Source organism: Bombina bombina, chromosome 6 (genome assembly GCF_027579735.1).
Source record: "Bombina bombina isolate aBomBom1 chromosome 6, aBomBom1.pri, whole genome shotgun sequence".
In the NCBI taxonomy this organism is placed as follows: Eukaryota; Metazoa; Chordata; class Amphibia; order Anura; family Bombinatoridae; genus Bombina; species Bombina bombina.
The window spans coordinates 953,133,750-953,149,858 of NC_069504.1; the positions used below are offsets into that span (position 1 = coordinate 953,133,750).

A 16,109-nucleotide genomic window follows, 5' to 3' on the forward strand; every position below is an offset into this window, starting at 1 on the left:
GCTCCCGGACACCGCTGCCACCTACATTATACCTAGTAACCCCTATCCTGCCCCCCCTATACTGTCGCCCTCTATAATAAAGTTATTAACCCCTATCCTGCTGATCCCGCACCTCGCCGCAAATAAATAGTTTAACCCCTAAACCGCCGCTCCCTGAACCCGCCGCAACCTATATTACATATATTAACCCCTATCCTGCCCCCCCTACACTGCCGCCACCTATAATAAATTTATTAACCCCTATCCTGCCCCCCACTACACCGCCGCCACTGTAATAAATTTATTAACCCCTAAACCTAAGTCTAACACTAACCCTAACACCCCCCTAACTTAAATATTAATTAAATAAATCTAAATCATATTTCTATTATGAACTAAGTTAATCCTATTTAAAACTAAATACTTACCTATAAAATAAACCCTAATATAGCTACAATATAAATAATAATTATATTGTAGCTATCTTAGGATTTATTTTTATTTTACAGGCAACTTTCAATTTATTTTAACTAGGTACAATAGCTATTAAATAGTTATTAACTATTTAATAGCTTACCTAGCTAAAATAAAGAGAAATGTACCTGTAAACTAAAAACTAACCTAAGTTACAATTACACCTAACACTACACTATACTTTAATAAATTATTCCTATTTAAAACTAAATACTTACCTGTAAAATAAACCCTAAGATAGCTACAATATAATTAATAATTACATTGTAGCTATCTTAGGATTTATATTTATTTTACAGGTAACTTTGTATTTATTTTAGCTAGTTACAATAGTTATTAAATAGTTATTAACTATTTAATAACTACCTAGCTAAAAGAAATACAAAATTACCTGTAAAATAAATCCTAACCTAAGTTACAATTAAACCTAACACTACACTATCATTACATTAATTAAATAAATTAACAATTACATAAACTAACTAAAGTACAAAAAATAAAAAAGCTAAGTTACAAAAAATAAAAAAAAATAAGTTACAAACATTTAAAAAAATATTACAACAATTTTAAGCTACTTACATCTAATCTAAGCCCCCTAATAAAATAACAAACCCGCCAAAATAAAAAAAATGCCCTACCCTATTCTTCATTAAAAAAGTTCAAAGCTCTTTTACCTTACCAGCCCTTAAAAGGGCCTTTTTGTGGGGGCATGTCCCAAAGAATTCAGCTCTTTTGCCTGTAAAAGAAAAATACAACCCCCCCCCAACATTAAAACCCACCACCCACATACCCCTAATCTAACCCAAACCCCCCTTAAAATAACCTAACACTAATCCCCTGAAGATCATCCTACCTTGAGTCGTCTTCACTCAACCGAGCAGCGATGGAACCGAAGAGGACATCCGGAGCGGCAGAAGTGATCATCCAAGGGGCGCTGAAGAAATCTTCCATCCGATGAAGTGATCCTCCAAGCGGCGCTGAAGAAATCTTCCATCTGGGCGAGGTCATCTTCCAAGAGGCGCTGAAGAAGTCTTCTATCCGGGCGAGGTCATCTTCCAAGCCGGGTCTTGAATCTTCATCCCGCCGACGCGGAACATCCTTCTTTACCGACGGACTACCGACGAATGAAGGCTCCTTTAAGGGACGTTATCCAAGATGGCGTCCCTTCAATTCCGATTGGCTGATAGGATTCTATCAGCCAATCGGAATTAAGGTAGGAAAAATCTGATTGGCTGATTGAATCAGCCAATCAGATTCAAGTTCAATCAGATTGAGCTCGCATTCTATTGGCTGATCGGAACAGCCAATAGAATGCGAGCTCAATCTCATTGGCTGACTGCATCAGCCAATCGGATTGAACTTGAATCTGATTGGCTGATTCAATCAGCCAATCAGATTTTTCCTACCTTAATTCCGATTGACTGATAGAATCCTATCAGCCAATCGGAATTGAAGGGACGCCATCTTGGATGACATCCCTTAAAGGAGCCTTCATTCGTCGGTAGTCCGTCGGGAAAGAAGGATGTTCCGCGTTGGCGGGATGAAGATTCAAGACCCGGCTTGGAAGATGACCTCGCCCGGATAGAAGACTTCTTCAGCGCCTCTTAGAAGATGACCTCGCCCGGATGGAAGATTTCTTCAGCGCCGCTTGGAGGATCACTTCATCGGATGGAAGATTTCTTCAGCGCCCCTTGGATGATCACTTCTGCCGCTCCGGATGTCCTCTTCGGTTCCATCGCTGCTCGGTTGAGTGAAGACGACTCAAGGTAGGATGATCTTCAGGGGATTAGTGTTAGGTTATTTTAAGGGGGGTTTGGGTTAGATTAGGGGTATGTGGGTGGTGGGTTTTAATGTTGGGGGGGGTTGTATTTTTCTTTTACAGGCAAAAGAGCTGAATTCTTTGGGGCATGCCCCCACAAAAGGCCCTTTGAAGGGCTGGTAAGGTAAAAGAGCTTTGAACTTTTTTAATGTAGAATAGGGTAGGGCATTTTTTTATTTTGGTGGGGTTTGTTATTTTATTAGGGGGCTTAGATTAGGTGTAAGTAGCTTAAAATTGTTGTAATATTTTTTTAAATGTTTGTAACTTTTTTTTTATTTTTTGTAACTTAGCTTTTTTTATTTTTTGTACTTTAGTTAGTTTATGAAATTGTATTTAATTGTAGTTATTTGTAGTTAATTTATTTAATTAATGTAATGATAGTGTAGTGTTAGGTTTAATTGTAACTTAGGTTAGGATTTATTTTACAGGTAATTTTGTATTTCTTTTAGCTAGGTAGTTATTAAATAGTTAATAACTATTTAATAACTATTCTAACTAGCTAAAATAAATACAAAGTTGCCTGTAAAATAAATATAAATCCTAAGATAGCTACAATGTAATTATTAATTATATTGTAGCTATCTTAGGGTTTATTTTACAGGTAAGTATTTAGTTTTAAATAGGAATAATTTATTAAAGTATAGTGTAGTGTTAGGTGTAATTGTAACTTAGGTTAGTTTTTAGTTTACAGGTACATTTCTCTTTATTTTAGCTAGGTAAGCTATTAAATAGTTAATAACTATTTAATAGCTATTGTACCTAGTTAAAATAAATTGAAAGGTACCTGCAAAATAAAAATAAATCCTAAGATAGCTACAATATAATTATTATTTATATTGTAGCTATATTAGGGTTTATTTTAAAGGTAAGTATTTAGTTTTAAATAGGATTAATTTAGTTCATAATAGAAATATGATTTAGATTTATTTAATTAATATTTAAGTTAGAGGGGTCTTAGGGTTAGACTTAGGTTTAGGGGTTAATAATTTTATTACAGTGGCGGAGTTGTAGTGGGGGGCAGGATAGGGGTTAATAAATGTATTATAGGTGGCGACGGTGTAGGGGGGGCAGATTAGGGGTTAATAAATTTAATATAGGTTGCAGCAGGGTCAGGGAGCGGTGATTTATGGGTTAAACTATTTATTTATTTGCGGCGTGGTGCAGGATCGGCAGGATAGGGGTTAATAACTTTATTATAGAGGGCGGCGGTATAGGGGGGGCAGGATAAGGGGTTACTAGGTATAATGTAGGTGGCGGTGGGCTCCGGGAGCGGCGGTTTAGGGGTTAATATGTATAGAGTAGCTTGCGGTGGGCTCCGTGAGCGGCGGTTTAGGAGTTAATCATTTTATTTAGTTGCGGCGGTGTAGGGGGGGACAGATTAGAGGTGTTTAGACTCGGGGTACATGTTAGGGTGTTAGGTGTAGACAGCTCCCATAGGAATGAATGGGATGTCTGGCAGCAGCGAACTTGTACTTTCGCTATGGTCAGACTCCCATTGATTCCTATGGGATCCGCCGCCTCCAGGGTGGCGGTTTGAAAACCAGGTACGCTGGGCCGTAAAAGTGCCGAGCGTACCTGCTAGTTTTTTGATAACTAGCAAAAGTAGTCAGATTGTGCCGCACTTGTGTGCGGAACATCTGGAGTGACGTAAGAATCGATCTGTGTCGGACTGAGTCCGGCGGATCGAAGTTTACGTCACAAAATTCTACTTTTGCCGGTCTCTAGCCTTTGATAATTAAGGCGAATCAGCCTCGCCACAAATACGCTGCGGAATTCCAGCGTATTTGAGGTTGACGGCTTGATAACTACCCCCATTGTATGAAGGTCGTTGGTCTCATGGTGGATCCATGGACCTTTCCTTTGGCTCGACCATATATGTAAATCTTTACAGTGATTCTTACTCCAAATATGGAGCAGAGATCTCTCGGATTTGCCTCATAGGACAGTCCGTTGGGTCTCGTGGCTCTCTCTGGTCCTCCGGTCCCTAGGTACATATTACTTAAGCATGACATGGGAGGCTGCGACTATAGATGTCAGCTTTTCCGACTGGAGAGCAAGGGTTGTTCCTTGAGAGTGAGTCTGCCCTTCTTATAAATATCTGAGAGTTGTGAAAGTTTTTCTTTTTTTTGATAGATTGAACAAAAGTGGATTTCCAGCCTCCAGGGTATAAGAAAAAAGACCTTTATTTCTCCAACATAGGTGTGTCCGGTCCACGGCGTCATCCTTACTTGTGGGATATTCCCTTCCCCAACAGGAAATGGCAAAGAGCCCAGCAAAGCTGGTCACATGATCCCTCCTAGGCTCCGCCTTCCCCAGTCATTCTCTTTGCCGTTGTACAGGCAACATCTCCACGGAGATGGCTTAGAGTTTTTTGGTGTTTAAATGTAGTTTTTATTCTTCAATCAAGAGTTTGTTATTTTAAAATAGTGCTGGTATGTACTATTTACTCTGAAACAGGAAAGAGATGAAGATTTCTGTTTGTAAGAGGAAAATGATTTTAGCAACCGTTACTAAAATCGATGGCTGTTTCCACACAGGACTGTTGAGAGGAATTAACTTCAGTTGGGGGAAACAGTGAGCAGACTTTTGCTGCTTGAGGTATGACACATTTCTAACAAGACTCGGTAATGCTGGAAGCTGTCATTTTCCCTATGGGAACCGGTAAGCCATTTTCTTAGTTTAAGTAAAAGAATAAAGGGCTTCATTAGGGCTTAAAAAACTGGTAGACATTTTTCTGGGCTAAAACGATTACTTTACTAAGTATATTTGGCAGATTATTACTTTTAATAGTTGTTAAATCTTGGGGATTGTTTTAATAAAAACGGCAGGCACTGTATTGGACACCTTTTTCACTGGGGGCCTTTTCTAGTCATAGACAGAGCCTCATTTTCGCGCCTCTAATGCGCAGTTGTTTTTGGAAAGCATGGCATGCAGATGCATGTGTGAGGAGCTAAGAACCACTGAAAAAGCTTATAGAAGGCATCATTTGGTATCGTATTCCCCTCTGGGCTTGGTTGGGTCTCAGCAAAGCAGATACCTGGGACTGTATAGGGGTTAAATGTAAAAACGGCTCCGGTTCCGTTATTTTAAGGGTTAAAGCTTTCAAATTTGGTGTGCAATACTTTTAAGGCTTTAAGTTACTGTGGTGAAATTTTGGTGAAATTTGAACAATTCCTTCATACTTTTTCACATATTCAGTAATAAAGTGTGTTCAGTTTGAAATTTAAAGGGACAGTAACGGTTTTATTGTAAAACGTTTTTTGTGCTTTGTTGACAAGTTTAAGCCTGTTTAACATGTCTGAACCATCAGATAACGATGTTCTATATGTATGAAAGCCAATGTGTCTCCCCATTTAGATATATTTGTGTCATAATGTCCAAACAAAGTAGGGATAATAATGCAATAGATATGATATTGCCCAAGATGATTCCTCTAATGAGGGGAGTAAGCATGGTACTGCATCATCCCCTTCTGTGTCTACACCAGTTTTGCCCACACAAGAGGCCCCTAGTACATCTAGTGCGCCAATACTTATTACCATACAACAATTAATGGCTGTAATGGATAATTCTATTGCATGCATTTTTTTCCAAAATGCCTACTTATCAGAGAAAGCGTGATTGCTCTGTTTTAAACACTGAAGAGCAAGAGGACGCTGATGATATCTGTTCTGACATACCCTCACACCTATCTGAAGGGGCCAGGAGGGAGGTTTTGTCTGAGGGAGAAATTTCAGATTCAGGGAAAATTTCTCAACAAGCAGAACCTGATATTGTAACTTTTAAATTTAAATTTCAACATCTCCACGCACTACTTAAGGAGGTATTTTCTACTCTGGATGATTGTGACAATTTGGTCATTCCAGAGAAATTAGGTAAGATGGACAAGTTCCTAGAGGTTCCGGTGCCCCCCGATGTTTTTCCTATACCCAAGCGGGTGGCGGACATAGTAAATAAGGAGTGGGAAAGGCCCGGCATACCTTTTGTCCTCCCCCTATATTTAAGAAATTAGTTCCTATAGTCGACCCCAGAAAGGACTTATAGCATACAGTCCCCAAGGTCGAGGGGGCGGTTTCTACTCTAAACAAACGCACTTCTATTCCTATAGAAGATAGTTGTGCTTTCAAGATCCTATGGATTAAAGGTTAGAGGGTTTGCTTAAAAAGATGTTTGTTCAGCAAGGTTACCTTCTACAACCAATTTCATGCATTGTTCCTGTCACTACAGCTGCGTGTTTCTGGTTCGAAGAACTAGAAAAGTCGCTCAATAAAGAATCTTCGTACGAGGAGGTTTTGGACAGAGTTCAAGCTCTTAAATTGGCTAACTCTTTTTTATTTTAGATGCCGCTTTGCAATTAGCTAGATTAGCGGCGAATAATTCAGGGTTTGCTATCGTGGCGCGCAGAGCGCTTTTGCTTAACATCCCTTTCAAGGGTAAAACACTGTTTGGCCCTGACTTGAAAGAGATTATTTCAGACATCACTGGGGGAAAGGGCCACGCCCTTCCTCTGGATAGGTCTTTTAAGGCTAAAAAGAAGCCAAATTTTCGTCCCTTTCGCAGAAACGGACCAGCCTCAAATTCTACACCCTCTAAGCAAGAGGGTAATACTTCTCAAACCAAGCCAGCCTGGAGGCCGATGCAAGGCTGGAACAAGGGTAAGCAGGCCAAGTCACCTGCCACTGCTACCAAAACAGCATGAAGTGTTGGCCCCCGATCTGGGAAGGATCTGGTGGGGGGCAGACTTTCTCTCTTTGCTCAGGCTGGGGCAAGAGATGTTCAGGATCCTTGGGCGCTAGAAATAGTTTCTCAAGGTTATCTCCTGGAATTCAGGGAACTACCCCCAAGGGGAAGGTTCCACGGGTCTCAATTATCTTCGAACAGGCATTCTTACACTGTGTAGAAGACCTGTTAAGCATGGGAGTGATTCATCCTGTTCCATTTGGAGAACAAGGGATGGGTTTTTACTCCAACCTGTTCATAATTCCCAAAAAAGAGGGAACATTCAGACCTATTTTAGATCTCAAGATTCTAAACAAGTTTCTAAGGGTTTCATCATTCAAAATGGAAACCATTCGAACGATCCTTCCTACCATCCAGGAAGGTCAATTCATGGCCACGGTGGACTTAAAGGATGCGTACCTACGTATTCCTATCCACAAGGAACATTTTCGGTTCCTAAGGTTCGCCTTTCTGGACAAGCATTACCTGTGGCACTTCCATTCGGATTAGCCACTGCTCCAAGGATTTTCACAAGGGTACTAGGGTCCCTTCTAGCGGTGCTAAGACCAAGGGGCATTGCAGTAGTACCTTACTTGGACGACATCCTGATTCAAGTGTCGTCTCTGTCAAAAGCAAGGGCTCATACGGACATTGTTCTAGCCTTTCTCAGATCTCACAGGTGGAAAGTGAACATAGAAAAAAGTTCTCTGTCCCCGTCAACAAGAGTTCCCTTCTTGGGAACAATAATAGTTTCCTTAGAAATGAAGGTTTTTCTGACAGAGGCCAGAAAATCAAAACTTCTAAGCTCTTGTCAGGTACTTCATTCTGTTCTTCTTCCTTCCATAGCGCAGTCCATGGAAGTAATAGGGTTGATGGTTGCGGCAATGGACATAGTTCCTTTTGCACGAATTCATCTAAGACCATTGCACCTGGGCATGCTCAGACAGTGGAATGGGGATTATACAGACTTGTCTCCGACGATACAAGTAGATCAAATAACCAGAGATTCACTCCGTTGGTGGCTGACCCTGGACAACCTGTCACAGGGAATGAGCTTCCGCAGACCAGAATAGGTCATTGTCACGACCACCGCCAGTCTGGTGGGCTGGGGCGCGGTCTGGGAACCCCTGAAAACTCAGGGTCTATGGTTTCGGGAAGACTCTCTTCTCCCGATAAACATAATGGAACTGAGAGCGATATTCAATGCTCTCAAGGCTTGGCCTCGACTAGCAAAGGCCAAATTCATAAGGTTTCAATCAGTCATCATGACGACTGTTACATATATCAACCATCAGGGGGTAACAAGGAGTTCCCTGGCGATGGAGGAGCATCCGGGGGAGTGGGAACTCCATCTGGAAATCTTTGCCCAAATAACTCTTATGGGGCATTCCAGACTTGGTTCTGATGGCCTCTCGTCAGAACTTCATGGTCCCTTGTTACGGGTCCAAATCCAGGGATCCCAAGGCGACTCTATTGGATACAATAGTAGCACCTTGGATCTTCAACCTAGCTTATGTATTCCCACCGTTTCCTCTCATTCCCAGGCTGGTAGCCAGGATCAATCTGGAGAGGGCTTCGGTGACCTTGATAGTTCCTGTGTGGCCACGCAGGACTTGGTATGCAGACCTGGTGAATGTGTCATCGGCTCCACCATGGAAGCTACCTTTGAGACAGGACCTTCTTATTCAGGGTCCATTCGAACATCCGAATCTGGTTTTCCTCCAACTGACTGCTTGGAGTTTGAACGCTTGATTTTATCAAAGCGTGGGTTTTCAGATTCTGTAATAGATACTCTTATTCAGGCTAGAAAGCCTGTAACTAGAAAAATTTACCATAATATATGGAAAAAATATATCTGTTGGTGTGAATCTAAAGGATTCCCATGGAACAAGATAAAAATTCCTAAGATTCTTTCCTTTCTACAAGAAGGTTTGGAGAAAGGATTTTCTGCGAGTTCTCTGAAGGGACAGATCTCTGCTTTATCTGTTTTACTTCACAAAAGGCTGGCAGCTGTGCCAGACGTTTAAGCGTTTGTTCAGGCTCTGGTTAGAATCAAGCCTGTTTACAGACCTTTGACTCTTCCCTGGAGTCTTAATCTAGTTCTTTCAGTTCTTCAAGGGGTTCCGTTTGAACCCTTACATTCCATAGATATTAAGTTATTATCTTGGAAAGTTTTGTTTTAGGTTGCAATTTCTTCCGCTAGAAGAGTTTCTGAGTTATCTGCTCTGCAGTGTTCTCCGCCCTATCTGGTCCATGCAGATAAGGTGGTTTTTACGTACTGAGCCTGGTTTTCTTCCGAAGGTTGTTTCCAACAAAAATATTAACCAGGAGATAGTTGTACCTTCTTTGTGTCCGAATCCAGTTTCATAGAAGGAACGTTTGTTACACAATTTGGACGTTGTCCGTGCTCTAAAATTCTATTTAGATGCTACAAAGGATTTCAGACAAACATCTTCCTTGTTTGTTGTTTATTCTGGTAAAAGGAGAGGTCAAAAAGCAACTTCTACCTCTCTATCTTTTTGGCTTAAAAGCATCATCAGATTGGCTTATGAGACTGCCGGACGGCAGCCTCCTGAAAGAATCACAGCTCATTCCACTAGGGCCGTGGCTTCCACATGGGCCTTTAAGAACGAGGCTTCTGTTGATCAGATATGTAAGGCAGCGACTTGGTCTTCACTGCACACTTTTACCAAATTTTACAAATTTGATACTTTTGCTTCTTCTGAGGCTATTTTTGGGAGAAAGGTTTTGCAAACCGTGGTGCCTTCCATCTAGGTGACCTGATTTTCTCCCTCCCATCATCCGTGTCCTAAAGCTTTGGTATTGGTTCCCACAAGTAAGGATGACGCCGTGGACCGGACACACCTATGTTGGAGAAAACAGAATTTATGTTTACCTGATAAATTACTTTCTCCAACGGTGTGTCCGGTCCACGGCCCGCCCTGGTTTTTTAATCAGGTCTGATGATTTATTTTCTTTAACTACAGTCACCACGGTATCATATGATTTCTCCTATGCAAATATTCCTCCTTTACGTCGGTTGAATGACTGGGGAAGGCGGAGCCTAGGAGGGATCATGTGACCAGCTTTGCTGGGCTCTTTGCCATTTCCTGTTGGGGAAGGGAATATCCCACAAGTAAGGATGACGCCGTGGACCGGACACACCGTTGGAGAAAGTAATTTATCAGGTAAACATAAATTCTGTTTTTTCTTTCACAGGGTCCATAAACAAACGACAACGTTTCAAACCACTTACTGGGTCTAAACCACTTACTGGTTCTTAATCATGACTTACTGGTTCTTAATCATGAGACATGATTAAGAACCAGTAAGTGGTTTGAAACGTTGTCGTTTGTTTATGGACCCTGTGAAAGAAAAATAAAGGTCTTTTTTATTATACCCTGGAGGCTGGAAATTCACTTTTGTTCATGAGTACATTGGGACCTGGCTAGTCCTATTCCTTGCCACAGGACAAAAGAATACAGGTGCTGTTTCCCATACCTATAATTGGAAGTATTTTGATAGATTGACTCATCAGAGTTCGTTCTGGTTTATCTTATTTCATTCGAGCTTCATCTCTTCGTGGGTTTATGGCAACCATCTTGGAAGTTCCAGGAGTTCCTTGCCGATTACGGATCCTTCGATAGGAGTCTCTCTTTTGTCTCTTTCTGGCATCATTTATTTAAGCAGACAGACTTTTCTTCCAGGGGTCTGGGCTATTCCTCTGGAGATAGTTTTCAGGGGAAGATCAGAATTTGGAATGGTTGGCGTCTCGTTTAAATCTCCAAGCTTAACAGATGCAGATCAAGGGATCTGCAGTCAATTTTTTGATTTACACCCTAGCGTCTCCGTGGGTTACTTGTTCGGGTTATTCAGTTTTGAACAGGTGCTGGCTTTTTTGTTTCTATTTACCTCAGCCTGGCTTCAAAGGAGATTAGTGGCCTGGTGGAGATGTCATCTTCTCCCCCATGGGTGTTTCCGCTGAGGATCGACCTTGTACTTCAAGGTCTTTTTCTTCTCCCATATCTAGATTCTCTGACGCTGCCTGTGGAGAGTTTGATTATTTTCGTTTTAACTAGACAAACTCTTCTGAATAGGATTGTCTCCTTGATACTAGCTCATAGTAGAAACAGTGCCTATGGCACAGTAGATATCCATGAAGACTGGGATCTGAGAGACCAGGGTTCAAATCCATATTGTCCTGATTTTTAGTATATATTTATCCCTATTCTGTCTTTTCTGCAAGAGGGTTTGGTGTAGGGTGGTCTGTCTGCTTTCTTGAAGGGTCAGATTCTTTAGCGTCTGACCGACGTATGTTCAGTTCTTTATCAGGTGCGGGTCAGGATAAGGCTGTGTTTTTTTTTTCCTGTGTTTTTTCCTGTTGCTTCTTCTTGGAGCTTTACTTTTGTTTTTCAGGTTCTGCAGTGGGCTTTGTTTGAGCCTATGCATTCTCTTGATATCCTCCTTTTTCTTATCTAGCTCTTTTCAATGGGAACCCCTTATCCTGATAAGGCGGTTCTTCATTCAAAATTGGGATGTATTTCTATTCTTCCTGGCAGGGGAGTCTTAGCCATAGTATCTAAGGTGGCACTCCCAGGGCAAGGCTTGTTCATTGCACTCTGAGCCTGCTGACATCTGAGATTTCCCCACATGTGGGAAACTCGAGTGCACAATATATGGTTGTGGGGGTCTGCGGGTGCTCTTTCCCCTGAATCTTCTCAGGTAGAAAGTTTGTGACCCTTCCTCACTGACTGTGGATATAAATTTATATCCAGACTTCTTTGGGGAGGGGGTATCCTCTGCCCTTGTTGGTGATGGACATGTCAGCTCCTCTTTCATTTTGGTTGAGGAGTGTTATTGGGTTGGACTAAGAGGTTGCTGGACTTCGACCTCCTGGAGTTTTTTTCGCCTCATTAGCATAGGACTGTTTATGCTTCAGGGCCCTTAAGGTAAAGGCTTCTGGGGATAAATTTGCAAGGTGACTGCTTGGTTCTTGTTTCATATATTTATTTATTTTTTGTCTTCCTTTGGGAGAATGGGTTTTTTATGTGGTGGTGCCCTCAGTCTAGGTCCACCTGTCTTGTTTCCCCCTCCCGTTCCATTCTGTGTACTTTAGCTTGGGTATTGGTTCCCACTAGTAATTAGAATGGCTTTGTGGACTCTCCATGCCATTGGAAAGAAAACAAAATGGATGCTTACCTGATAAATTATTTTCTTTTCTGGGATGGAGAGTCCACGAGCCACCCTTGTTTCATTTCAAGACGGTTTAGTATTTCTCCTAAACTTCAGACACCTCTATACCCTTGGTGTTCCTCTTCTCTTTCCGTATTTCCTCAGCTGAATGACTGGGGATGATGAAAAGTGGGAGGATACTTAAAGCTTTTGCTTGAGTGTTCTTTGCCTCCTCCTGGTGGCCAGGAATTGAATTGCCACGAGTAATTAGAATGGATTGGTGGACTCTCCATGCCAGGAAAGAAAATAATTTCAGGTAAGCATACATTTTTTTTAAAAAAAAATTATCTTTAAAACAGATCAAAGTTAAATAACATGAATAAATGCTGTGTAGTTTCTTATACAATTCCAGTTAGATAGACTATCATACATCTCTTCCAAAGACCCTAGTTTTAGGATTGTCCCTATCAGATAAGAATTTGACAGTGCTATTATAAAAACTAGTACCCTTGGGAAATGGATTTGGACACCTGACATTCAGGTTTGGTTTTAGTAACCCATAAGAATTGTAGCATATGAAAAAGGCCTCATACTGTGAATCCTGTCAACAATACCTAACTTACTTGCTGTGAAAAAATTAACTTTTTTAGATCTACTAATTACATTTCTTTTTTCCTTGCAGATATTTGCATTCTGTACATTAATAATTTTGTTAAGAAAAAGCTACATTTAACGCTTTTATTGCCTTATTTTAGGTGCTCCTTGTTCTGTGTAATATTGCAAACCTTGGCATCGCCTACTGTCAGCAATTGAGGCAAAAGGGCATCCTTCCCAGTATAGTGCGTACTTTTGTAAGTGCTGATGCAGAGGTGGCGCACCAGTGCTTGGAACTGTTAAACATCCTGTTTAGGCACTGTCCTGAGGTAAGACTGGAATTTGGTGACAGCTGGTGCTCCAGTTTTAGAATGTGATAAACGCATGTTCTGGTTTAAAGAGACGTAATGTTGCAACATTCATGCCTAGTTTGAAAGTTTTCCAAATAGATTAACACCTTGGTTGCTGCAATTGTTTTTCAAAGGCCACACTCCAGCAACCACTTGCCATATATGCAGGTTCAATCTGGACTTGTTAGTGGAGTAGATAAGGTTTACCGCTGTCATTTTGTTAGTAAAACTTGCATTGCTTTGCAGTATATTTTGTAATACTCTCTGCTGAGGCATATGAGAAACAGAATTAAATACAAGGAAAAAGGATCCCAATACTAAGGAGGCGCTCAAAACAAAATACAAACAACCCTTTAAAGGGAGGGAATTAAATATGAAGTCCCAAAACCAAAAATAGTTCAATTCCAGGTGTACAGGAACAGGGAAAGCAGCACTACAAATACCAGAGCAGTCAGCAATACATCATTCTGAAAGAGATAAACAGAGGCGCATCAGGGTGCAGAACCTTAACAAAAAAGGGGCTTTGAGGCAACTTCACAGGGGGAGAACATAACCAAGTCAAGCCATGCAGATCCTCACCAAGATAGACAAACAGGCTTCACACAAGAAGATATTAGAAATAGGCAGCATCTGCAAACTTATAGCAGAGATGGGCTCCCAGGGAGACAACACGCCCTGAAAAACTTCCAGGGAGTGGATATATTAAAAACCATTTATTGAAAGCATAAAACAACAACGTGTTTCTCTGCAAAAAACTGCCGTTTCATCAGGCTGAATATATAATACAATATACTCCCTTAAATGCCACTGACTACCAATGAAAATGAAATACTAGCAGGCCCCAACATGTCATATATAATCAAACCGTAAAGATGCATAATAATTAGGGGAAACATTAAAATATATATAAAAAAAAGCAATAATGCATAAAGAAACAATAACACAAAATAAATAGTAACAATAAAATACATCATAACTATATAAAAATGCAATAATGCATAAGAAGAACGATACCACAAAGTGAGGCTAGTAGCTGACCAAATGCCAAAAATATTTAAACAACTATATAATAGAAAGAAACCTAAACTTGGATGCTCAAAAGTGATGTTGTGTGAGCTAGTGGCTGTGTGTGACACACGGGAGGCAGCATGACATCTAACTTGATCTGTTTAAATAAAAACAGAAAAGCGCTCAACCTGACTAAACAGTACAGTCCAGTCCCGCAATACCAGGTAATCCCTCTCTGAACAAGAGAAATGGCAAAACCCCAGACTTAGGTTTCGGCTTAGTGTGGGCCTCGTCAGTGAGGTGCAGCCATATCCCTCTAGTGTTCCTGGTGTTCTTGGCAGTTGGTGCTGAATCGCTTTCTTTGTGAAGCCTCGCTTTGGGTTCCGCTATTTGAGCGGTTGAATGCCCTTCAGATTGGAGGATTCCGGCACCTAGAAGCTGATAACCAAGTGAGTGTCTGACGTATCAGAGGATCCCTAGCTGTACACCGGAGTTCAGTCAGCTGGGGACTGAGAACGCCAACTTGCCTTCTCTATACCATTAATCCTGGTGCATTTTGAAACCATGAGTTTGCACTTCTTTTCTTGTGTCATTTCATATCTTATCAAACAATATTACGTTACATGGCGCCCTTCTCCACTTTTTATATCTTTCAGATATGTGGAGCAGCCTGAGCTGATTGTTGATTTTGAAGTCTACTTAAAGAACTTTTGTTATTTTACGTTTTGGTTTTATTTCATTTGTGTTTTTATTGATATTGGTTTTATTGTACATTCATTTATTTCATATTTAGCTCCTGTGTTTATATTCGATTTTTATTTATAGGTGCCCTCTTTTTAAAACACCTTAAATAAGTGTTTTATATATAAGGGTCATAATGTGCCTGGTTATCTGGATGTTTCTTACCCCCCCCCCCCTTGTTCCATTCTGATAAACTGCAAGGTCTCACCTTGCCAACCCAAATACTAATCTTTTACATGTTAGGTTCTGGGATAACAATTTCACAATTAATAAAAACAGTATAAAAGCTCTATGTGTCCCAACAGGGTGTAATATCAGTCCATAATTTTTCCTGAGGTTCTTCAGTTCCATTTGTGAGCTGGGAAATGGATTATACTACTCCAACTCTTTTTTTCTTTTTATTTAAGAATCTCCTTCATCGTATCATTTCTCTCTCTTGCCACTGAACTCCAGGCTTTCTGTATTGGTTCAATTTGCCACTATAAAGTCACATACTGCCTCTCAGCCACCAGAAGACACTTCTCCTCTGTCCTTTTACATTATTTCTTCAGGAGCACAACAGAGAACCACTTCCTTTAATTTTTCACATTTAGCCCCCTCAGTTATGCATTAATAGAAATAGCAGACCACTCCTGGACATAAATGTGCCATAATTTTAAAATGTGTTTACCGGTATACACAGCTTTCAGATTCCAGCTACATTTCTCAGTGGGCATTTAAATCATAAGATAATTCTGGTGAAAGTTAAAGTGAATGTAAATTTTGATGATAAAGTGCCCGTTTTTTAAAAATGTGATTAAAAACCGGGGCACTTTAATTAATCAAATTTACATTTCACTCGTGTTGTGAAAATACCCTTTAATGTTGACAGCCGCTACAGCTTCCCCCGGTCGTCGCAAGCCTCTTCCTACGTCAGAAATGACGGATCGGTCATCCTCCAATCATGGCTTCACCCCCGAGGGAAACAGTGTCTGATTCAACACCGTGATTGGATGGAAGCCAGATTCCTCAATTTAGACCCAGGAAGAGGCTTTGCGACGGGCGGAGGAAGCGATGTAGCGGCTGTCAAGATTAAAAGGTAAGTATTTTCACAACACGAGTGAAATGTAAATTTTGATGAATTAAAGTGCCCCTGTTTTTGATTGAATTTTTTAAAACCTGGCACTTTATCATCAAAATTTACATTCACTTTAAAGGGACATTAAACCCCAAATTTTTCTTTCATGATTCAGATAGAACATATAATTTTAAAC

The 16,109-nt window shown here is 40.6% G+C and overlaps 1 protein-coding gene and 1 non-coding gene across 5 annotated transcripts in view; both read left to right on the top strand.

Annotated features, from left to right (window-relative positions):
* Positions 1 to 16,109, top strand: part of TMCO6 (transmembrane and coiled-coil domains 6) — a 155,376-nt gene that overhangs the window by 114,299 nt on the left and 24,968 nt on the right. For all 4 annotated transcript variants that reach the window (XM_053718598.1, XM_053718596.1, XM_053718599.1 and 1 more), the window contains one exon: positions 12,919 to 13,086. In XM_053718598.1, the coding sequence (XP_053574573.1) occupies positions 12,919 to 13,086 (168 nt within the window). The remainder of the gene's footprint in view (positions 1 to 12,918; positions 13,087 to 16,109) is intronic.
* Positions 11,537 to 11,702, top strand: LOC128665291 (U1 spliceosomal RNA). Its single transcript, XR_008403062.1, has one exon. It is a non-coding gene; the product is annotated as a U1 spliceosomal RNA (small nuclear RNA).